Consider the following 25,993-nt stretch of genomic DNA (forward strand, 5'->3'; position numbering starts at 1 on the left):
TCATTCCCTTTGGTGCCTACTTGCCACCTATTATCTATGGCTCTAGGAAACTGTAGGAATGCTCAATAGACTCAATCTGGTAAAACCATCTTAGCATTTGAGCTAAACCAGGTGGAAAGGAACCCATAGACTTCAAACCCTTTGCTGAGTTATGGGGATGTCTGTCCCAAGCATGTAATGACACCGCCCCCCCAGCAGAATAGGTAGATGAGAACAATTTGTTCCAATGGCTATGAAGGTGGCTAAAGCAGGTGCTATGGAACCCCTAGAGCTTGGTCTGATTATAGAAGACACTAAAATCATCCACTGCATTCTGGGCCATCACCAGCCTTTCTGAATTTTGTATTGCCAGTGGACTTGGATGACTAGAAGAGGGACTTAAGACTGATAACTTTGTGCAACTCTGCCTCACTTAAATTTAATGCCTATGTAAGTCAAGACATCACTTTGTGATGCCATTGGATCTCTTTGAAAATGGAGGATGAACAGTAATATAGAATCTTAGTTATAGAATGGAACTTTGAGGTTATCTAGTTGAATTTCCCACCTACATCAACTCAGCATCCTTGACAATCAGTTCTCCAACCTTTGCTTGATTTCAGTGAAGCTACATATTGGCAAATCAGAGTGGAGTCACTAATTAATGATGATGAAAAGCTTGGAGAAGAGGAAGTACTTTTAATGTTTATAAAGTGAATACACTAATTTGTGGGGACATGGGTATACCCCCTTAACTTAGGGCATCTCCCACCCTTCCAGAGCCTTGTGGGAGGGCATATTTGAATTTCTCCATGGCCAATTCTTACTTACTCTGAGCCTCAGTCTCTTCATCTGTAAAAAGTGAGGGAGGGATAAGAAAGAAGAGGAAATAACACTCATGCCAGTCAACTAGGTGATACAGTGGATAGAGAACTGAACATAGTCAAGATTGATCTTCCTGAGTTTAAATCTGGCCTCAGACACCATGTGACCCTGGATAAATCACTTAACCCTATTTACCTCAGTTTCCTCATCTGTAAAATGAGCTGGATGAGGAAATAGCAACACTTAAATATTTCTACCAAGAAAACCCCAAATGTGTTAGACACAACTGAAACAACAGAACCACAACAATAATGCTCACACTACTTCCCTCACAGGCTTTCTGTGAAGAAAATACTTTATACACATTCAAATGCTCTAGAAATATGAGTTGTTGTTGTTATGATATTCATTATTTTTATAGTTTCTTGCCCTGTTTGGAATTTTCTTTCTCAAGAAAAGGAAAAAAAATATTTCCATAATGTTGAACATTTCATTTTTCTTTAACTATTCCCCTCCACCTCTTTCCCCTGCCCAAGGAATTTTCTGATGATCTAAAAATCTGAGAAGCAGGAGGCACAGAAAACCAGTTGCTAGCCTTATTTCCTCTCCTGCCCAAAACCCTTGCCCTTGGCTTTGGACCTGATTCTTATGGTTCTGAAGCCCTCAGCTCCAATCTATTTGCCAAGCTCTCTTTGGTACCTGATGCAGGGCAAATCTGATCTAAAGTCACCTTGGACCCCATCCAGGAGTCCAAGAGAGGCATTTCCTAAAGGACTCAGGGCACCTCATTATAAGCCATCCTCAAGCAGGAGAAGGCCCCACAGCATGGCCCCTTGGGGCTGGGGGGCGGCGTAATATTGAGGCTCCAGTGGTTTTCAAAACTGTCGTAAGTCATCAGAAAACTGCTGCTGTTCATTCTCTAGGGGAGGAGAGGCAGGAACCTGGATGAGATCACCACTCTGTAATGATGCCAATTACTACTCATATATCAAAACAATGCAGACCTGTTCCTTAAGCAGAAATAGCTAACCGGGAGGGGAGGAGGGGAGGAGAGGAGGAAAGAGGAAAGGGGGGGGATAGGGAAAGGGAGTTGGAGGGAGAGAGAATGCATTTAAATATATCTGCAGGGACAGAGCTGGGATCACATCTAATTGGATAATGCTTTTTACCCTTGAATAAGATGACCTTTGTTTACCTCTAAGAGGCTGCATCTTTTTCAAGAGAACTAAAATCACAACACCCTGATTCTCATCTCAGGACTCTTTCTGCCTTGGAAGATCTCCCTTAGAAGTTATATCTTCAGGGGGCAGCTGGGTAGCTCAGTGGATTAAGAGCCAGTCCTAGAGACGGGAGGTCCTAGGTTCAAATCTGACCTCAGACACTTCCTAGCTGTGTGACCGTGGGCAAGTCACTTAACCCCCATTCCCTAGCCCTTACAACTCTTCTGCCTTGGAGCCAATACACAGTATTGACTCCAAGATGGAAGGTAAGGGTTTAAAAAAAAAAAAAGAAGTTATATCTTCACATGGCACAAACATTGAATGGTTTGTACCTGCTATATGTTTTCTTTTTCTTAAGACTTATTTTTTTACTCTCCTCTCATTTCAATTCAGTTTCATTGCTTCTAACCTTCTATCTCTTTCCTCCCTACTCCATTCTGTTTTCTCCTCTATTCTCCATTTTCTCTTCAATTTTGTCAGGCCTATATAGGTTTAGGCAATGCCTTAAATTCATATTTTGGGTTTATAAATCCCCAAATGGCCCAAATTAGAAGAGACTTTAGAGACCATTTAGTGTAACCAGCTAACTTTATAGGAAACTAGGTGGTGCATTAGATAATGTAGTAGATGTTGTAGTAATATTAGTACTAGTAGTAGTACTAGTAGTAGTGGTACTACTAGTAGTAGTAAATAAGAATCAGGAAGACCTGAGTTTAAATTTAACCTGAGACACTTACTGTGTATTCCTGGGCAAGTCATGTCAACCCTGCTTATCTCAGTTTCCTCATTTATAAAATAAAATGGAGAAAGAAATAGCAAACTACTCTAGCATCTTTGCCAAGAAAATCCAAATGGGTACACAAGGAACATGACTGAACAGCAACAGCAGCTCATTTTGCAGATGAAGAAACTAAGGCACAGAGGCTCTCTCAGGTCCATACAACTAGATTTGAAGTCAATATGCCTGACTCCTAGTCAATGCTTTCTACTACTATTACCCACTACTTCTCAAAGCCAACACATGCACATACACACACACACACACACACACACACACACACACACACACACACACACACACCAGACCAGAGAGGATCTTTTTACCTCAAAGCATGCAGAAGACCAGAGAACCTCTATGTGTGTGTGTGTGTCTCTGTCTGTCTGTCTGTCTGTCTCTCTCTCATTCTCTCTTTTTCCAGGCTGCCATAGCTGTAGGAGCTATCTGGCCTTTGTTATATTTAGGGTTGTATATGTTAATCAATATTACCAGAAAAAGCAACACAGGCAGAGTCATATGGACTAGATCTAATCATCTCCTAATCACAACTGATTCTGTGACCACGGGAAAATCTTTTAGTCACTTTTTGGTAAAGTGAGGAGCTTGAACTTGCTAACTTATGAGGTCTTTTTCAATTTTCATTTTTTTTTAATTTTCACATTCTCCATCATTTCTGTTTTCATGTAGCATCATTCTCTATCCTTCCTGCATCTTTAATCCTATCTACAAAAATGGGAAGGGATCTTACATGGAAGCTGATAGCAAGCTTTCTCTCACCCCATTTTCAGAGAGTAGATCAAGAGAGAATGAATTTAGGTTATAAAAGGAAGGAGATTAATTTCCCGATAATGAGAGATGGCAAATATTTGAATGGGCAATTGAAGTAGGTATTTAAATACATTATGTGTCATCCCTCTTGGGTGTAATTGGGTACCAAGGGTTGAGAGACGGAGTAGTAATCTTAGAGGGGACTTTTTTCTTGATTCTTTGATACTTTGCCCACCATGGAGGGTCATTCTCTAGGGCATATAGTTCTGTTGTTAATGATGAGAGAACTGAAAAATCATTCCATGTGAGAATTAAATTGAAGGCACTGGATATGAATATCATGGAGAAGAGGAAACAGTGGGGCTATGATTGCGGACTTCAAGTTTTTGAAAGGCTATCTTGTGGAAGAGGAATTAGACTTGTTCCATTTAGCACTAGAGGGATAGAACTAGTGGTGGAAATTATATAAAGGCAGATTATAATCAATCATCCAAAAACATTGACTCAGTGTAAAGGGGGAAAAACCCAACTTCCCCAAAAATATATCTGACCAACAATATAATGGGCTGTCTTGGGACAGGTTTTCCTCTTACTAGAGATCTTCAAGCCAAGTGTGGATGACCTCTTGCTGGGATTTAAATCAGAAACAGGTTAGATTAGAAGCAGCTAGGTGGTGCAATCTATAGAATCTTGAAATTAGAAGAATCTGAGGTCAGATGGTAGGTAGCTATGTGACCCTGGGAAAGACACTTAACCTCATTGCTTACCTCAGTTTCCTCATCTGTAAAATAGGGATGATAATGCTTATATCCCAGAGTTCTTGTGAATATAAAATGAGATCATATTTACAAAGTTTCTGGAGTATATAAGTGCTTGTTTTTTCTTCTAAAGACCCTTCCAGCTCAGATTTTGTGATCTGACAGGCAATCACTGTCCTTCCCCAAGGGAAGGACAAGAGTTTTTCCTCCCACTGTTCTGTGAGACACAGTATACCACTTTCATTTCCCCCATCTGGCTTATCCCCCCAGGGGGATTCAGCTCCTCCAGCAGCCCATTTGTGCTAGTTGGAGATCCCACAAGAGCAGAGTCTTTGATCATCCTGCTGGCTCTGTGGGCGTGGTGGTCACAACCCTTGTGGGGTGGAGCCACAAGGTTCATCTCCCCATGGAGTGGTAAAGGGCCCTGTTGTGGCTCACCACAGGAACTTCGCTGCCAAGAAGAAAGGGAAGCCTACTTGCACTCTGATGATGACTGATGAGATGGTAGAAGACCTAACCTGCTCTTTGCTTCTTCTCTCCTTTTCTGTCTGGCCGGCTGCTCAGGAGCGGAGTGTTCCACCTCATGCCCGGACCACAACAGTGAATCCATCATTCTGCCCATGAACATGACCATACGAGACATCCCCTACTGGATGAACCCTACACGAGTAGAGGTGAGTGGTTCTCAGCGTCTAACCTTCTCCACATCTTCACTTCCTGGGCTCTTTGAGCAAAAAAGTGAAAAATGAAGCGTTTCTACCTAATGAGATGACTTGGTATACTATAAAGAATACAGGTCTGGGAATCCTGGATTTTAAGTATGTGTTCCTCTACTTTCTGATCTCAGGCAAGTCACCTCCTTTTTTTTTTAAACCTTTACTTTCCATCTTAGAATCAATACTGTGTATTTTTCCAGAGGCAGAAAAACAGTAAGGATTAGGCAATGTGGGGTTAAGTGACTTACCCAGGGTCATAGAGTTAGGAAATGTCGGAGATCAGATTTGAACCCAGGACCTCCAATCTCTAGACCTGGCTCTCAGTCCACTGAGTCACCTAGTTGCCCCCCAGCAAGTCGCTTCTGTTCTCTGATGCTCAGTTTAATCCTATGTTAAATGAAAAACTTGGATTAAATAACCTTTGTCCCTTTCAGATCTAATATTATGTACTCTATATTCTATTATTCTATGTTCCTAATTCTCCTCCAGCCTTAATGTTCTATGTTCAAATATTCTGTCTTCTAAAGTTTCTTCCAACCCTAACATTCTATGTTTGACCATTCTATGTTCTAAGGTTTAAGGTCTCATTCATCTCTAATTTTCTTTGATTCTCTATAAATTTCTAGAAGGAAAAAAGGACTATTCTTTCTACATTTTTAAAAGCCACATCCTTCACAGTACCTAACACTGGTCTGGACCCTGAGTAGTAAATACCTACTGACTTGACAGAGTCCCAGACTAAGAGAAAATCTAGAAGAATGGGGCCTCTGTCATTCATAAGGATTCAATTTTGGTACTTCTAAGTAGTCTCCTCTGAGTAACTCAGGCCAGATCCAGGGAGCTCATCTACCAGGGTCCCTCACTCCAAGCTCTAAGTTTGTAGCTATTGGGATCAACACTAGAGAACTGTAGGAGAGTGCCATGGGATTTGGGCTTTTGCTTTCCAAGTCTGCAATGAAGAAATAGAGAGGAACATGGGATCCATGGTTCCATATTCTCATTCATTCTCACTTTTTTCTAGCTATAAAGTGAGGGTATGAGCCTCTGGCATGGGAACTGCTTTCTGCCTGATGCAGATTCTTCTTATGGATAGACAGAAAACCCGATACAGAGGGTGTCCCATTTCTCAAACAAGCTGAGGTGACTAATTCAGATGTCTTACTCAGCACATCAGGTACTGGACTAGGCATTTTCCCCACTCTCTTCTCAAATCCTCTTTGCCCCCCTCTCTCTCCTGATCTCAATCCCCCCCCCAACAAATTGGCTTCCATCTTTACCCTTTCTCTTTCTTCCTCTTCCTGGCCATTTCTCTTTTGTCATCATATAATATAAACATACATGTAGCTCCCCATTAGTGTGTTCCAAAGCTAAAGCATTCACCGCTTCTTATCCTTATCCTCATTCTCATCCTGTCATGTACCTGAAAGCTTATGGGTCCTTACCTTTGATTGCACATACACATATAAACACACATGTGTGTATGTGTACTGAGTACATATATAGACAGCATTTCTGCCTCCCCATAATAGAACAACAACTTCCCAGTCCCCTGATTGTCTCCTTCACTCCAGACTCTGATTATGTTACTGGCCAGGCCTGTGTCAGCTTCCTTGGAAATCCTTCCCTCTCCTTCCCAACCCTTATCTCTACCAAATGGGCCCCTCTTGGAGCTCTAGGAATTAAAGAGATTTGTTGTAATTTTAGAACAAAATAAAACCAAGGCTTTGAAAGCCTTGAGTTTCACCCCCTCTACCCCAGCCCCCACCCAGTTCTCAGGGCCTGCCCTTCTTTATTGATACCAGTGTTCACAGGGAGCTGTAACGAGTTTTAGACCTCCATGGGTCCCTGGGGGCCTCATTAGCCAGAAGGAAGAAAAAAAAGTGGTAGAAAAGGGGCTGGGGGGAGGAGGGTGAGAGAGGAGATTGATGATTTCCAGGAATACAGTGGAAAATATGGGTCTGTACTATGCCCTTGCCTCCCCTGTTATGAGAATATAGACTTAGGGCCATTTCCAGTCCAGAGTGTTCCTCAGAATATCCCAGGGCCAAGCTATTCCACTGCCAGAATGTCAGAATATGAGCATAATGGCAAATTAGGAGACGAATTTCTTCCCCCGTTGCTTTGAGTTGGTGCGGTTCTCCACTAGAGAGTGCTAACTGGAATGGATATTGTGGAGAGAAGGCTTGTGATCAAGGGGTCAGAAAACCCAAGATCCAGTTCTATTCTTATCACTAGCTGGCAGTAGAAATGTGGTCAGGTTAGCTCATATCCCTCGGCTGCTGAATTTTTGGTCACAACCTCCACGGGCCTCAGTTTCTTTATCTGTAAAATGATGGAGCTGGACTAAATAGGTTTGATGGCTCCTTTTAGTGCTAATGAGTTGTAATCTATGTTCTAACCGGTTTTCTCCTAAGATTCCTTATAGTTTGCTATTTATTCTATATTCTGATGTCCCTTTTAGCTTTGATTTAAGATTCTATGATCCTATTTTAAGGACTCCGTTGTTCAGTGTCTGTGGGGCTTTGGTACATTGTTTTAGCAGATTAGAAATCACCAAGCCCACTCTGACTCCCAAGCAATGTGCATACATTTGTCACACCATTGATCTTATATTTGTGGAAATAGGTAATAGGGTTTTCTTGCCTCAAGAAGTGAAAATGTCCATGTAGCTGTCATTAGAAATAGCTTCATTCATTCATTACTTAATTCAACAACTCAGTCAGTGAATATTTATTGAACATCTATTATGTTGTCTCTGCTAGAGAATTCAGGGGATAGAAGGGTATAGAAGACATGGTCCCTGTCCTTGAGAAACCTACTGTTGAATAAGACAGACGAGACATAAACATATTAAAAGATAGAAAGCAGACAGTGAGTTAATGGCAGAGCTGAGATTAGAACCTGGATCTCCTTCCTTTCAGCTCACTTATCTTTCCCTCCATAGCCTTCAATTTCCCTTCAGAACCTGGGACCCAGTTCTTGATCACTCTGTATTATCTGCTTCCTTTAGTTTATCGGTAGCTTCTTCTACACATTTGTTTTTAAGCAATAAAGAAAAAGTGTTGGGGGACAGTTCACAGGAGAGGGGGCATGGATGAGGTGTTCTCTCCTGCTTTAATGCCTAGGGCAATAAACAGAAGTGTTCTTGCTGCCTCTGGTGATATTCCAGATGTCTGTCCACAGGACCAAGAGTGTAGCTGACTAGCTGACGTTGGAGGGGCCTGCTCTGCGGTCTCCCTTGCTTGTGGGATAAACAACCCTGCTTTCCCCTTCTTAGCTCCCCACCCTCTCTCCATCTGTCCCCTTTCCCGTTTTCCCCCTGCACACAGACAGGCCCTGTAGTGAGACAGGTGGGGCACATGGAGCCTGAGTAATAGTGGAAAATCCAAGAGTGTCGGAAAGATAAACAGCCCCATGTAGATAGTATAAAAGTCCTTTTTCTGAGCTCACGTCAGGTAAACCTCAAATGACAGAAACTGTAAAAACACACTGGAGTTCTCTTGCAGACGGATTAAATTAGCCCTCAAATAAACAGGGGGAGGGGAAGGGGCCATCAAGTCCCCACTTGATATTAATCCTTGTGTTTTTGAAGTCTTGAACTATTAGCAAATGCCCTCTTTGAGCCCCTATGAGCACTTGTCTCTAAATGTGATTAATGTCCCGTGATTATTTTCTATAGGGTGAAAGTAAGTGATTTTCCTCAAAATAAGTGATTTCCCCAAACATCTTTTGATTTAGAGGAAAGGAGAAGGACTGAGTTGAAGTCATGGGAATGAAGAGTCAGAAAAGAAGAGAGGTCCAAGCTTGTTTTTACCAAGACAGCTTTAGAAACAGAATTCAAAGGTTGAAGGGACCTTCCAGATGCTATAGATGTACCCCATTATTTGATAGCTGAGGCCCAGAGAAGGTTATGCAGAAGCATGGTTGCTGAGTTGCAAGGCTTAGGCCATCAAATCCAACCACCTCATTTTATAATTGGGGAAACTGAGGCCCAAAAAGATTAAGTGACTTGCCTAACATGATACAGATAGTCAGTGGAAGATCCTGGATTCAAATTTAGTTTCTAAAACTCCAATTTCAGTATGCTTTCCACTAAAACACATTAGAAAAGTTTGACATTTTCTTATTTTTTAACTTCTTTTAAGAGGATGCACTCTGAATAAAGAATACTTCATATAATGCCAGATTTAATACATGTTTTTAGTTGGTTTAACTTTTTTTTTTCCTTTTTCTGTTTTTAAGGTGTTCAGTAGGTGTAGGGAGGAGAGCATAGTGGAATGGGAATATATTGTGCGGTTATGGTGACATTAACAGAAAACAGAGGGAATAGGGACTAAACCTGTGACATAATTAATTTAGGGAACTCAGAAGTGGTCAATCAGTCAACACACATTTATTAAATGCTTAGTAGGTGCCAGGTACTAAGAAACTGAAAATACAGAAAAAAGGCACACATACGCCATGACCTCACAGAACTTACATTCTAACAGAGAGGCCATATGTAAATAACTAGATACATACAAAATATATGCAGAATAAATGGAAGATAATTTGAAAGAGCAAGATACCGGTAGTTGAAGGCTGTGTTACATAGTGAATAGAGAACTGACTTCAGAAATAGGAAGGCTTGGGTTCAAATGCCTCTCATACATATGCACACATAGAGACACACACATGTGTCTCTGTGTCTCCACAAGGGCTGATATGTTTCTGCTCATGTATGTATGAGTATGTGTATCCCATACCTGGGATACACACACATGAAAACATACCTGCTACTGCTGTTGCTACTATTGCTGCTACTTACTACTATTACTACTACTACTACTACTACTACTACTACTACTACTACTACTACTACTACTACTACTACTATTACTTTTTCCTTAACTCCAAACCAATCAGCACATTGAGATAAACTTTTTGGACAACAGTACAGGAACCCCTGGAAAACATTTCTGATCCTGTTTCTGTATTACTTAGTGTTGGAGCCTTGGGTAAAAGCTCTTTCTTTCTCCTAGGCTGTCCTCATTTTCGTGAGTGAAATATAGAATTATGACACATTGGGTGAACCACAAATATTAGTTTAATCTTAAGATTTTTGTTATTGCAAGTGTCTGGGCTAATGTATCAAGTAAATGCCAGGAGGGAAACTGTTCCTTAGAGATTCCAAGAGAAGGTCAGGGGGTTGAAAATAGTCCAGTCACACAGGAGGATGCCTCATGTGAATTCTCATCTCTCTCTCTCTCTCTGTCCCTTTCCTTTCAGAGAGTCATCTGCACAGCTGGACTCAAGTGGTATCCTCACCCATCTATGATTCACTGTGTAAAAGGATGTGAGGTAGGTATCATAAGAAAAATTCTTTCTAACTCTCCAAAGAGGGATCTATCTGCAAAGAGCAATGAAATTATAGTTATGCCATTCGGCTTTGGATTCAAAATCTACCATTTGCTACCTGGGTGACCTTGTGCAAAAGTAATTAGCATTTATATAGCATTTAAGGTTTACAAAATACTTTATGAATATCTCATCTTATCGTCATTACTCCAGGAAGTAGGCAAGGAGACAAAGAAAGCTTAAGTGACTTGTCTAGAATTGCTAAGCTAGTAAGTATCTGAGGCAGGATTCAGACCTGGGTCTTTCTGATTCCCAGTTCAGATTCTGTCCACTGCTCCATCCTGCTGCCTCTCACCTTAGCTACAAGTCATTTAACATCTCTTGTTCCTCCTTCATAAAACAAGCAAGTTAGGGTACATAACCAGTAAGGTCCTTTCAAGCTCAATTACTATTATTGCATCACCTATCTTCACATGAAGGGGAATCCCCTGATTCATGCCCCTTCATATATTTTTGAGACTATCATGTATATGAGGAAACTTACTTAATGTGTACAACTGCAGAATGACTACCAGGGGATGAAAGTGACAGGGAGGCAGATTCTGGCCAGATTTTTACAAAAAATTTTTGAACATGTAGAACTATCTAGTAATGAGCAGGTTGTTTTTATGGGATAAAGGAATTTCTGCCATTTGACATATTCACGTAGAATTTGGATGACTTCTTGTCAAAGAAGTTAGTAGGAAGCAGTACTAGAGACCTTGATTCTCTGATTCTAGGTTTCTCTATCCTGACTCCTTTCTATTCTTGAGGGACAAATGCTCACATTAAAAGAGTTGTTTATTCTGTTAATCCTCTTACAAGACATTTAAGTGAAGGAAGAATATTCTACTTTGGAGGATATGGTCCTTGATGGGGAGGGATTTGTGAAGGGGAAGTAGGCGTTTTTTGGCAATTTAGATAATCTTGTTATTAATAGAATATGACATGCAACACTTTTGCTGGAATCATTAGAGAGGGGCCTTGGCAATTTTAAAAGGGCTGACCTGATGCTTTCAGGAGGCCTGTCTCTTGTCTGTTTGTTCTTGTCACCAAGCATAAACAAGGATACTTGTTCTGTCCAATGGATCCCCATTTCATAAGTCACTCCAGGCATCTGTGGCTGGATGATTCATCCCAATCACTGGGCACATCGATGTCCTAAATAGCATAGGGGACAAGTTTCCAATGATGAGCTGCAAAACCCCAACCAAATTAGAAATGAAGGAAACTCTTCCATAACTTTCAAGAAATAAAATAACTAGAAGAATTCCCTCAAGAAACAGGGGTGGATGTTGGCCTAAGCTTTTACAAGAAGATATTGAGCTAATCTGTAAAAGAAGTAGCAATGGGCACAATGATTCTTTCAAGGGAGAAATCACTTTTCACAAAAACCTATCAAAAAAAGTACAGTCATATCATGTCTTCCCTGGTATGAGAAACAGAATGACTGTCTCTGAAACCTTATGGGTACATTAGTCTACCTATTCTTATATAACTTCCACTTAACATCTCTAGGACTCTGAAAAACTCTTATCACACAATGCTCCATAGTTCTTTGGTGTATATAATAACTCATGAAGATAAACAACAATGGTGAGTCAACTTTTGTCTCTTCCAAGGTCTTCTCTTGACCAATTATAGACATTGGGTTTTGGCCAATGAACTCCTTACTAGGAAAGAATTGTACAAGGCTCACTTTGGAGGATTTTATTATTCACACCCTCACTCTGCCTAGATAAAGTGTATAAAGATTATAATAAGGCGACATTCAAGTACTCTTTCTATATAAGCAGGAGAAAATCAAAGAAGATTCCTTTTAATCCCACAGCTATGATGAGGGGGGAAAGTTCAGTGGATTTGGATTCAGAGGTACCTTTGTGTAGAGACCAGAGGCCTTGACTTAATTATCAGTGGAACCCAGTTAAAACCATGCCTGAAATACTTACTAAATATGTGACAGTTGGCAAGTCAATTAGCCTTTCTAAGCTTCCTTTCTCTCATTTGTAAAATGGAAGGAATACAATAACATGGGCCACTAACCTTACAGGATTTTGTTTGGAAAGAGCTTTGTAAACCTTAAAGCTCTTTGCTGATATGAGGTATCATTATGACTATGATAAATGTTGCTAAAAGTCCCTTTTTAGCTCGAAAATCTGAGATGATGTAAAAACATACTCCACTGAATTTCCCAAGAGGATGCTCTAGAATATCTCTTCAGGGCCAGAGCCCAGATCTCCAGCTTTCTGTCACCATTTTTTTTTCACTCAATCCCTTCATTGCTCTACACCAGAGTACAGAAATGAAAATAACCAGGCAAAGAGTATCCTGGCATTTCTTTTCAGCAACTATGACTAGTCCAGCATTTCAGGAAAAAGCCAGCGTTATCCAAATGCTTTGTATTTTTTTTCCCAGTTTCACATGTATTGTTTCTTTCCCTGTCACCCCCTTGCTAAAGAGACCGCTGAATCAGCGGTTTAAGTGGACAATTCGACAGCAGAATTCAATCTCTCCTTTGACTCAGCACTAGTGGCCTCAGGGAGGCCCTCACCTGACCAGGCTCTGATTGTTATCTCCCTGGCACAGGGATAAGAGATTACTGCCCTTCTCCTCCCACATCCCTGTGATATATGCTTAGAACAGTGGTGTCCCTACAGAGCCACCAAGAGACAAACTGAACATGAGCCTGAGAGCGGCTGAACCCTGCCCCAAAGAGCCAGACAGAACAGTCTGGAACTCACCCCATATCTCTTGTCCAGTACCCCTAAGAACTCTAAGATTTGGGGCTTTGCTGATTGAGAACTGAGTAACCTGCCCTTCTCAAATACAATGTTGGGTAGGCAGAGCTAGGCAGAGGCTTGCCTGGAAAAGTTATGGTGGTGTTTTAAATGACTTAAAAGTTTAATGGAACACAAGAATATTTTTTGGCATGCAAGAAAAGCAAATGTGATCTTAGACTTCTGGAAGAGGCCTTTCGCTTTAAGGGATAAGTTGGTGATAGTCCTAACTATACCCTAGTCAGACTGCATCTAAAATATTATGTTCATTTCCAAGTGCCACATTTTAGTAAAGCCTTTTAAAAATTAGAACACATCTAGGGAAAGTCAACTAAGAGGGAAAAGGTCCTTAATGACATATGAGGATTGTTTAAAGGAGATATGTACCCTGGTGAATATTTAAAAGACATGGCAGGGAGGTGGGGGGCAGCTAAGTAACTCAGTGGATTGAGAGCCAGGCCTAGAGATGAAAGGTCCTGAGTTCAAATTTGACTTCAGCATTTCCTAGCCATGTGACAAGTCACTTAACCTGGGCAATTCACTTAACCCTCTTGCCTAGACTTTATCACCTTTCTGCTTTGGAACCACAATAAACAGTATTGATTCTAAGACGGAAGGGTTTAAAAAGAAGACTTAAAAAACTATCAGAGGAACTCCTTCTCCTCCCTAATTCTGTACTTCAAATCACCTCAATATCCTTTTACTCTCTCCTTCTTTACTCCAGTCTCTAAAATAGAGATGCCCCCTTTTTCTTACAAGACCAAACTCTCCACTTGTGTTCTCTTTATATCCCCTCCTTTTTCTTCCTGAAGTTTTCCTCTTTAGTCATTCCTCTCTCCCCTTCTCTTGGTTTTTATTTACTTAAAAAATAATAAGATTCTATTTTCTCTCTTTTACTTTCCTCCACTGGAAAAAAAATGGAAAAAGAAAGAAAAAAGAAAAGAAAAGCAACCCTTGTGACAATATGCATTATTAAGGAAAATGATTCCCTTATTTGCCATGTCTCAAAAAAGCTGTCTTATTTTACATGTTAAAGTGAATGGTGTGAGTCTTTTGGAATAATGTTTGATCACAGTTCTGAAGTCTTTCATAGTTGTTTAGTTTTATAATGTTGCTATTATAATATAAATTGTTCTCATGGTTCTGCAACAGTTCATAAAAGTCTTCCCAGGTTTCTCCAAAATCATTCCATGTCATATCTTAGAGCACAATAGCATTTTATTCCATTCATATTCTACCACCATTTGTTTATGCATTCTCCCAACTGATGGATACCCCCTTAATTTCTACTCAACCATCACATCCTTTGCACCACAGTTGAATTGATATTACCAAAGTGTGGGGATGACTATATCACTAGCATTCTCGAACGATTATTGATTGATCCCAAAATAGTATGGTGGGTGGCACAAATGGGGACAAAGATGATACAAAAGAGGCTGAGAAAGATTGGTCAGAGAGATAGGAAGGCAATTGTGACCAAGAAATGTCACTTATTTCAGTGATTCCTTCTTACTTCTAAGGTAAAAATCTAAGCTCCTCTTTTGCATTTAAAGCCCTTTACTATTTAGCTCCAGCTTGTTTTCTCTGGCGGATTAGGTTTTACTCTCCCTCATATAACTCATCTTTGACTATCCTATTTATTGGTCCCCATCCATGACATTCCATCCCCCAACTCTCAAGACCTCTTTACATGCCTAAAAGGTTCTCCCTGTTCACCTTAGCTTCTTGGAAACCCTAGCTCACTTCACAGCTTAGCTCAAGTACCTCATCCTTTAAGAGGCCTTTCCTTTGCTTAGAAAATGAAGAAAGTAGTTATTTCTAGTTCATTTTTACTTCAAGTGAGCTAAATTTTCCCCCAGTATCAAAATATTCTTAACTGCTACTTATTTGTCATACTTAGTGAAAATCTGGGAACACCTTATGAGTTTTAATGGAAGGAGGAATAGTTGACTAAATTCTAATATAGCAATAAAAGGGTTTGGCTCCATAAAATGGCAAAAATGAAGAAATATGGAAAGAATTGTATGAATCAATGCAATTTTAATTTCCTCTGTTTTAATGATATCTTTTGTTTTTGATATTTCATATAAAGCTCCAATACACCTTATATGGTAGTTTTACAATTAAAGATTTCTCTGTTTTGAATTCCTGAGCATTCAATGTCAAACCTTACATTTTTAAAAATTGTATCTTTTCACAAAAAATTGACATAACATTTTCTCCCCTAAGTTTGGCCTTCATTGTCATTTCTCTAGTTGATTCCTCACTGATATCAGAGTATAGCCCAACAGCATAGTTCTGTGAAAAAAAGTATTATATCTAAAAGTCACATGATTTGGTTTTAAATCTGAAGCCCTTCTGCCACTTACTAATCTTTTGACTGTGAGCAAGTAACAACTTCATTGAGTTTCAATTCCCTTCTCTTTTTTATTTATTTTTCAACCCTTACTTTCCATCTTGAAATCAATACTATATATTGGTTCCAAGGCAGAAAAGTGGTAAGGGCTAGGCAATGGGGGTTAAGTGACTTGCCAGGGTCACATAGCTAGGAAGTGTCTGAGACTAGATTTGAACTCAGAACCTCCTTGTCTCTGGGCCTGGCTTTCCATCCACTGAGCCATCTAGCTACCCCCAGTTCCCTTTTCTTTAAATGGGAATAACAGCAAACCATAAAACACCTGCCTCTCAGGGGCATTATACAGAAAAGAGAGGAATCGTAGATTTAGACGCAGAAAGGATATCAAAGATCATCGTCCATCCTCCCCCATTTTATAGGTAAGGGAAGTGAGACACATAGAGGTTAAATGATTTATCCAAAGTCACATTGATAGTAAATGGCAGAACAAATATCGAAATATACGTTGTCAAACTCTAAATCTAGTAGTATGCCCGCTGCATGTTAATTTGTTAACTGTTGGGTATCGTAAAAATTGGAATGGCTAGAATTTTAATAAAAATAGCTGATCTATCTCTTTTCATTCGCAAGATAGGTCCTAGCAAGCCAGCTTTTTTGGTTCTTGAATATATGTGATATTATAACTGCTATAAGCAGTCTTCTTAGAGGAAAGGGGAACTGAAATCCTTATTGATTGGCTCTGGTGCATCTGGTAGAATATAAACCTAATAATGCAATCATAGAGTAGTTCTCCTGTCACTCAGCCACACACACACACACACACACACACACACACACACACACACTCACTCACTCACTCACATGAGCTCTGAGCTCTGAATAGTTTCTTAGCTCATCCTTCATAAGAGAGATTTCTGGGGGAAAGGTCAATCCTTCTTCTTCCTTTAGACACCAACAGGGAGGTGGTGAAAAGGAACCTGGTAGTGCTGTGCCCTGGGAGATTTGGGGGAGGAAACAGTGGGGTCAAGAGGGTTAATGAGAGCCTAGCCACTTCATGGAAATTCACAGAAAGACAGCATACAGAAATGGAAACCAAGGCTGCCTCTTTAGATGAACTCACTTTAAGTCTGTTTCCCCAAAACACTCACTGAACCTCGATGTTAAAGTTAGAATCACCCACATTGGATGGTATAACTGAAAACATAGACTACTAGAGCTGGAATAGATCTCAAAGCTTAAAAAACTGCTAGAGTCTAGGACGTGGAATGTTACAGACAGATGGGATCTTAGAGCATCAACTATTAAAATAGGATCAGAGAGGTCTGGGGAAGAGGGGGAAGAGAATAAGTAGCTTCTGTGTTCCAGGTACTATGCTAAGTACTTTACAAATATTATCTTATTTGAGTCTAACAATAATCCTGTAAAGCAGGTGCTATTATGATCATTCTTATTTTACAGTTGAGGAAACTGAGGCAGATAGAGTGATTTGCTGAGATTCATATAGCTACTTAGTGTGTGACATCAGATTTGAACTCAGGTTTTCCTGGCTGTTCAGGACAAGCTCTTTATCGCCTTCACTACCTAGTTTCTCCAAGGTTTAGGAAGGGAATTCAAAGACCATTTGGTCCAACCTCCACATTTTATAAATGAGAAAAACAAAGGCCCATGGAAAATATGTAATTTACCCAAAGCCACACAGGTAATAAATAATGGGGTGTAGGATGTACACTTAGGTACTCAGACAGCAAGGCCAGTGTTCTTTTCATTGTACCATGCTACTTCCCCCCAATGCCAGAGGTAGAAAAGACAGGATGGCATATGAGAAAGGTTCTTAACCAGAGATCCCCTGAACTTGTTTTTGTTTTAAATTTTAATAACTTTATTTCAAAATCCCCTATAATAATCCTATGTGTTTTATGCATTTAAAAACATTATTCTGAAAAATGGATACACACACACACACTCACACACAATTAAGAACCCCTAGATAATGGAAAGAACATTGTTTGTGGAGACAAAAGGACCTGGGTTCAAGACCTGCCTACAACACTACTTGTGACCTTGGTTAATTCACTAAATGCAACAATTTACATCAGTTTTATACTCTTTGATATGAAGGAGATTGTACTAGGAAACTTTGGAGATCCCTTTAATTTATAAGTCAAGCAACTCCTAAAATGTAGAATTTTAACATGTTTATGTTTAAGGGACTTTCAAAGTCATCCAATCCAACCCTCTTGTTTTATATCAAAGAAATGAAATGACTTGAACAAGGTCTTTAAGATTAGGGCTAGGGCTAAAGCCCAAAGAGGTTGCCTCCCAGTCCTGAATTACTTCCATTACACTTTGCTATCCCTCCAATAAAGGCTTGAATTTTCCCAGTGAAGAGGTACAGAGATGGCCTCAGCATCCACACTAACCTATTTTTTGTTATTTCATTTCATCTTCTGGACTTCCCCTGTTCTTTGGTAAGAGAGTTGGTGTGAGATGGAGTATCTGTCCCCTTAGGAGTCATATAATTTCTGAGTAGATTCCGATCTTTCTGCTCCCTGAAAGAATCCTTAGCTTTCTTAGATGTGTGTACTGAAGATGTCTGTACCACAGAGGCCCCAGACCCTATAGAACAGTAGAGATGTGCAAGGATCTTTGGGTCATAGCTCTAGAACTGAAAGGGATCTCAGATATCATTTAGTCTAAACTCATTTGATAGTTGAAGAAACTGGAGGCCTTGGAATAGGTTAACTGACTTGTTTCAGTTTACATAAGGAATAAATCTGTGAGGTGGGAATTGAATGTAGGTCCTCTGCCAGTGCTCTTGATATATTCCCTTTCCCTTTCTTGTCATGTATCCTACCTATAGGGAGGCTTTTGTATTATTTACCTCTTCTTTTAACTAGATTAACTTTTTCTTTATTCAACATTCTGTCCAATGGAGAATACTCCCAAATCTATTGACATTTACTTAAATCATACAACCAACTTAGAAAAAAATCTACAAAATTACAAATCATATTTTTCCAGAGCTTTAGAATTTTAAAAAAGGAAAAAATCTTCACAATAATCCTGTCAGCCAAGGGAAATTATTATTATTATTATAGTTATCCCTGTTTTCCAAATAAGGAAACTGAGACCCAGAGAAGTTAAATGATTTGCTCAAGGTCACACAGCAAAGTGGTATATATGTTCCTAGGATTTGGACTCAAGTTTCCTACTCCAAAGTTCAGGGCTCTTTCCAAAATGCCACATCGTATCTCTAGGAAAGGACAGTCATTTATTTGATTTATTCCCTCTTCTTTCTGACTGCATTTCCTTGCTCCTCAAAGTTAGTTTTATTAATAATCCTCACTTATAGTTGAGCCATAAAAATTGCTCAGAGCTTCTACTATTGATTAAATTTCTGATGTCCCTTGTCTTCGACTCTCTCCTATTAACCCTGGCATTACTAACCTGATAGCAAGACCTTCTGCCTGAAGTAAAGATTCAGAGAGCATTTCCTGTAGACATGCCGCCCTAAGAAAAGAAAACCCAAAGGGGGACAGTAGAAGAAGAGATAGAGGCAGGCTACTGACCATTTGGGAATATTGCAAGCCTCCCCTATTTAGCTGACCATGGACTCTATGAAGGTGCCACTTCACTTCCTTCTTTCACTTTGCTTCCCTTTCCGCAACTGCACACATCCAGTCCACAGGGATAGCTGAGAGCTCTTTCCCCCATTGTTGGGGGGCATTTTTTGTCTTCTTTTCAACAGCCTTTCATGGGAGACAACTACTGTGATGCCATCAACAACCGAGCCTTCTGCAACTATGATGGGGGTGATTGTTGTGCCTCTACAGTTAAGACTAAAAAAGTAAGTAAGGGATATTTATCCTTCCTGGGGGAACCATCCCCAAATCCCATGCTTATAACCTCAAGGTATTCCCATGTGCCTCATTCCTAGGATTCAAGGATGAATCCAGCTGGGGAAGCCTTTTAATTTGCTGCTTTTAATCTGTTGTAAGATGGTAAATCAGGCAACCAAACTTGTTTTTATTGTATATTAAGTAAGAATTAATAGGCCATAGATGATGATGAAAAGGATTTTCCTATGAAATAAAATATATGTCTTTGCTGGGGTTTTGAGATATCTATTTTGGTTGCTAAGGAAGATATTTTTCCACTTATTTTTTATAACCCTTACTTTCTATCTTAGAATCAATACTGTGTATTTGTTCCAAGGCAAAAAATTGGTAAAGGCAAAACAATGGGGGTTTATGGGCTTGCCCAGGGTCACACAGCTAGGAAGTGTCTGAGGTCAAATTTGAACCCAGGAGCTCCCATCTCCAGGTATGGATGGCTCTTTATCCAATGAGCAACCAAACTGCCTCTTTTCATTTACTTTGGGTTTTGCAGCCATGCTCTGGATAATTGAAAGAGCTAGTTTTCCTTCTTGGAGGAAAATATTTCTAAATCCCATACTTATCACCCCAAGATGTTCCCATGTGCCTCATTCCTGGAATTCAAGGATGAATTCAACTGGGGAAACCTTTTAATTCACTATTCCTAATCTGTCATAAGGTGGTAAATCAGGCAACTAAACTTGTTAGTTTTGTACTTTAAGTAAGAATTAATAGACTACAGATGACAACCAAAAGGCTTTTCCTATTAAATAAAATGCATGTGTATGCTGGGTTTTGTGCTGCCCATTTTCATTGCTAAGGAGGATTTGGTATCCTTTTCTTATTCACTTCATTGAAATTCCTTTAAGATCCTGAACCCCATTTGTAACCTATTGGTTTAAAAAAGGTCATTGATATGAGGGCATCTGCATTCAGTTATTCAGCAAGCATTCACTGAGTATCTGCTTTATGTTGGGCATTTTGTCAAGTAAGAGGAAGGAGAAAAAAAAAGAAGGAACAGTAAAACAAAAAGTTCATCCTCTCAAGGAGCTTGTGGGAGATGCATATACAAATGACTACACACAACATATTATCTTTAAGATAAATTGGAAGTAATCCACAGAAGGAAGGCATTAAGGCATTACTATTAAAGAGTATTTTAAAAATTTCTTTTAAAATTTGGGATTTTAGCTGGAACTTGAAGAAAGTCAGAGAAGCCAGGAGGCAGAGATGAGGAAAGAATTTCAGACTTTAGGTATATAGCCAATAAAAAAAAATAAAAATGCCTGGATTCCAGAGATTCTCATGTGACAGAATAATAGGTGACCAGTGTCACTAAGTTGAAAAGTACAACCAGACAATGGTGAGGGACAAAGGTCCTAGACTGAATGAGCTTATGGTCCTGTACATAGTTTTAGGTGTTCAAAAATGGGCACAAAATTGACATTTTTAACAGCCACTTTGAGGCCCTTGAAAAAAGTCTCACCACTAGCATTCTCCCAGGTCCGAGATATCAGCAGTTCCCAAGGTTGTTCAAATAGCCCAAGATCTGAGAGATCATAGGTACCCCCTCTGAAGAAGCTCAGAGGCTTTAAGGAAAGTATTCCATTGTAACTGGAGAGCTCCTTAGGGGTTGGGATATAGCATGGCTAAGAGACATTGATATTGGTCTTTCTTTGATCTCCTGGCATCCTGAGGAGCTGGGTCATGATTCCACATAGTCTTGTTTCTCTTCTTGTTTTCATCTTCATTTTTTGTTTGTTTGTTTGTTTTTTAAAAACCCTTCCCTTCCATCTTGGAATCAATACTGTGTTCCAAGGAAGAAGAGTGGTAAGGGCTAGGCAATGGGGGTTAAGTGACTTGCCCAGGGCCACACAGCTGGGAAGTGTCTGAGGCCAGACTTGAACCCAGGACCTCCAATCTCTAGGCCTGGCTCTCAATCCACTGAGCTACTCAGCTGCCCCCTTGTTTTCATCTTCAGATGCCTACAAAGGGTTCAGAATGTATCTTATCTTTTAGCCATAGGTTGTGTGGACCATGTAAAGTTGTTTGATGATTGTATCTTTTGGCCTAATTCTCTGAACTTTGGAGATATAGTCAAAAGATTCAGAAGACATCAGTTCAAGTCCCATCTCTACTCCTTATTAGCAATCTCACCTTGGACAAACAACTTTGTGTGGGTTCAGGTTTTTCAACTATAAGATATAAGAGAATTGGTGTAGATGATCTCTAAGGATGCCTTCTAGTTCTAACATTGTGATTCTGTGAAAATTTTCTTCAAAAAATTAATAGGTACCTAATATGGGTAAGTGGTAGATTTATAAAGATTGAGGGAAAAAAACTTGTCCTTTTTGCAGTGGGGAGGAAAGCAGCTATGATATCAATAATAGTACTACCAGGTGGGAACTATAATAAGAGAAAAGGGAAGTTCTGCTCAAGGTATTTTGAGAACATTCTAAGTTATAAGAACATTGTATATCCATAAGAACAATAGTTCTTTGAATCTCAGAGATGAATCTAAGAAGTCAGATAATCCAGCCTGTGACTGAACAGGAATCTCTTCTACAATATCCTTGAAATGTGGCCTTCCAGCTTCCATCCACATTCCAAAAATGTGATAATGATCTCTATGATCCCTTCCAGTTCCAATCACTGTGCCCTTGAAGAATGAGCTTCAGGGAAGGGTGGATAGGGTAGGGATGAACACAAATGAGATTCCTTCTCCATGGTAAAGGCACCTTTCCATCTGAACTTGGTTTGGACTTTAATGCAAGGGCCTATTGGACCTTTAGGACTTTGGTAGAATCTAGAGATTCACTGACCTGGTGCATCTTGTGGTCTCTAGCCAAGGGATTTCTTCTCAGACAAAGGGTAAATTAAAAGCAGCAGCTGCTGCCACTGCATTGGCTTGGGAGACATCCCTGGCTTCAAGAAAGTCCAGCTATCCCAACAGGACAGCTCTCCCAAGGAGAGGGTTCCCAAATGGCATTTGCTCAAGGACTCTCTGACCTCCAGGTCCTAGCAAGCTGGGGGACCTGACCACGATAACCCACCCACAAGTAAGAGAGTGTCTCCCCGCAGCCCAGGGGTGGTCTATCATGCCATTAAATCTTGGGTGATTATTTTGACTAATTGTATTCATGTTTTCACAATCAGTAGCAGGGAGATGGGAAGTGAGGCTGATTGCTGAACAGCAGAGTAATGTGGCTTTTGCACTCTATGCGGTTTGGCAACCACCTCTGGCTTACTGCAGGCCCAGAACTCTCAGCCTTGGAGCTCCAGGAGGAATACAGGCAGAGGCCTGGGTGGTGCCAAGGTGATAGAGCTCTCCAAGGATGCTAGGACTGTCATGCTACCACCTGTCAGTGGTTTTACATATCCCTCCTCGGTATCCCCCTTTCTCTTCCCTGGACATCATTATACATGGTGGAAGCTTACCTCTTGAGCCATACACCATAAACAAGCTACCTCTCAGCTTCTATTCACTGGGATGAATTAAGATGAAACTAGACCTGGATCCTCTAATACACAGAAGTCATCTAAGTCTAATGGGTTCCTTCAAGCCTCAGAGAATTCCCCATAAAACCATGCCTGAACTCCTGCCTCCATTAGGTGTCTTTAGGACTCTGCTCTTAAGATTATGTCCATAAAGTTTCTCCTGATCTTTGGGTTAGCTGCTGAATCTACTCACAGTCATGAGTTAATTCTGTTTCTTCCTCAAATCTAGTACTCTAACCAGGTTGATGTAGGAATACTATACTCCCTAAGTCTTCTCTTTCTCTCAACCATCAGCTCTCGTGATTTTTTCTCTAGGACCTTTAAAATCCTGCACTTGACCCAATATGACCTCTTGGTTCATAGGATTCCTTTTTTATTTTTAATATGTGGGAATCATTCTTGTGCCTGAGAAGCCAAGAAAATAAAAACCCTTTCTTGTCTTCCTTCCTCCTCCCCCTCCTCAACGGGTCCATCATCATTTACCTGGGAAGGGTGTCAAATAAAGGAGAATTAAGTGAGATCTCCCTGCCCTGACCTGCCTTGGTTATCTTGATACAACCTTTGCATTCAGAAGGTGATGCACACCGGAGCGCAGGCGCAGACTGTAAGTGCAGGGAGGAAGGAGGGAGTTGTTATTCATACTTTCAGAGTTGTTCACATCAGGGAAGTTTCAAAAATGCTTTGACAGCAGTCTCCAGACACGCTCTTTCCCAGCATGTGGTCCTCTTCCCTCATCACTTCCCTCCCCCTCCACTCATACTTGTTCTGTAGGCTGCCTTGTGCTTCTGAAAACTTGGAATTGACTGGATGGTACCAGAGGGGTTCCAGAATGACTCAAGCCAGGATTCAGTGGGCTACAGAGTAAGGAAGCCAGAGTTGTTTACTACTGTCAGTTCTGGCAACTTTCTTCTCTTCACTGATAGTGATCATGGCATTTTTGAAACCCTGTGGCATTTCCTCAGCACTCCCAGATGTGGAGGGTGAGCTTAGACTAAGCAGACTCTTGCCTATCTTCTGTGAAAATCACTGGCTTCTGCTTTATTTTTGTTCCTCTTGTCTCAGAGTGAAGCCCTTTCTTCACTGTTATCCTAGAATAATAGTGATCCATATTTGCGTAGTGCTTTAAGATTTACAAAGTGTTTCCCCAACAACTACCCTGAGAAAGAGGTTGTACTAGTGATATATTCATTGGTCAGATCAAGAAATTGTGGCTGAGAAAAGCAAAAGTGATTTGTTCAAAGCCACCTAGCTAATAATAATAATAATAACAATAATAATCCTACAACTAGGATTCCAACCAAAGACTTCTGTTTCCAAATTCAGTGCTCTTTTTATTCTCCCATCTTGCCTCTTGGCATCCTTGATCTCTAAAGATCCTCCCAAGATCAGTGTTTGTAGTCTCCTACATTCAGTGAGGACCACCTATCTTTTTTTTCTTTTTAAGGGCTTTAGGGATAGAGATGTGACAACTTCCCATAATTTTTCAATTTAATCCAATCTCTGAGGGATCAGAAGTTTTCTTCTGGAGGCCCAGCCTTGCCTCCCCTTGGTCAACAGTGCTAAAAGTTGATAGGAATTCAAATTTCTTACATGGTTTTGCCTGTTTTAATGAGATCCTCTTTGGGGAAGATTATCAAAACATTGGCCTCATTGCTCACTTCTGTTTGTGGTTAATGAGTACCTTTTTTAGTTCATGCCATGATTGTGCCAGTCTATGGAGTGTCAGCAGAGGGACACTGACTAGATCTCGTCATATACTTCAGCCTACCAACCTTGCCAAGTCAGCCTTGCCAAGTACTTTAGTTCCATTTGGGCAGGTCTTCATATAGATCATGTTATCAAAAACCAAATGAAAATTATGAACCTTGATATTATTTGACTTATGGATACAAAATCTGGATTATTTGAAATGATCACTTTAGTCTTGAACAGTTTTGTCAGGATTTTTAGAACAAAATAGGTTAATCACCAAGAAATATTCTCACCTACAATTTGTTATTCTTTCTCCAAAATTCCCACTGCTTCTTGAAGGTTTGGGTGCAAGGAAAAATGTCTAAAGACTTGGTTGACTTTCAATCCCAGGTCCTTCTGAGACCATATTCCCAATTTTCTTTGCAGAACTGCCTTTCTTGCCATCGTTGTATTTCTCTTTCGTGGATACAGGTGGCTTATATGACCTTCTCATTCCTGTCACTGGAAGGTCCCTACTTCTGCTCAAAGGCTCCAGACAGGTGCTGGGTCAGAAAAAAAATGAAATAGACATTTTTAATCCCCTTTGATTCTTTGTTTTCTGTGACTCTGCCCTTTGTATGTAGCCATTAGTTTTACAGAAAGAAAAAGAAGAGCATTAAAATTTTACATTTTAAAAGCATATCCCTTTGGTTCCCAGTTCTTAAACTTCATCACTATTCTTCTCATCATGGCAAAATATGTTACTGAGGAGCAGGTCCCAGTTACAAAAATGTTGTATTTTTTTAATCCAAAATTAAGCTGAAAAAGCTTTTCTGCATTTTCAGATGAGAAAAAGAGTTTGAAGGGCAGCTGAGTAGCTCAGTGGATTGAAAGACAAGCCTAGAAATGGATGGTCCTAGGTTCAAATCTGGCCTCAGATACTCCCTAGCTGTGTGACCCTGGGAAAGTCACTTAACCCCCTTTGCCTAACCCTTACCACTCTTCTGCCTTGGAACCAATACACAGTATCCAAGACGGAAGGTAAGAGTTTAAAAAAAAAGAAGAAGAAGAAAAAGAAGAGTTTGACTACAGAAGAACCCTTTGCAAAGGTTATTTTTTTAAAATAAAGTTTAGTTGTGAATTTTTAAAAATTCAGTTTAGTTAAGTTTTTGGTTTTTTAGTTTCTAAAAGAAATATTAATGTCCTTTAAAGTTTTTACCTAATGTTCACCTTTAATATGTGATTATAATGTACCCTTTTTTCTTTTTAGACTGTACTAGTTTTGGAAAGAGATTTCTCTTCTTGGGCAATTCCCTCTTCAACACTACTAGGTTTATACACACATACACACATATACACATATACTATATACACATATCCCTGGGTGTATACA

At 40.0% G+C, this 25,993-nt stretch overlaps 1 protein-coding gene across 2 annotated transcripts in view; it reads left to right on the forward strand.

Moving 5' to 3' along the window:
* Positions 1-25,993, forward strand: part of PAPPA (pappalysin 1) — a 289,767-nt gene that overhangs the window by 252,289 nt on the left and 11,485 nt on the right. Inside the window, exons 19-21 of one of the 2 annotated variants that reach the window (XM_007474734.2) lie at positions 4,893-5,002; positions 10,313-10,384; positions 19,305-19,403. In XM_007474734.2, the coding sequence (XP_007474796.2) occupies positions 4,893-5,002; positions 10,313-10,384; positions 19,305-19,403 (281 nt within the window). The remainder of the gene's footprint in view (positions 1-4,892; positions 5,003-10,312; positions 10,385-19,304; positions 19,404-25,993) is intronic. The other variant, XM_056822169.1, reaches the window with a different exon arrangement.

This window comes from Monodelphis domestica, chromosome 1 (genome assembly GCF_027887165.1).
Source record: "Monodelphis domestica isolate mMonDom1 chromosome 1, mMonDom1.pri, whole genome shotgun sequence".
NCBI classification, from domain to species: Eukaryota; Metazoa; Chordata; class Mammalia; order Didelphimorphia; family Didelphidae; genus Monodelphis; species Monodelphis domestica.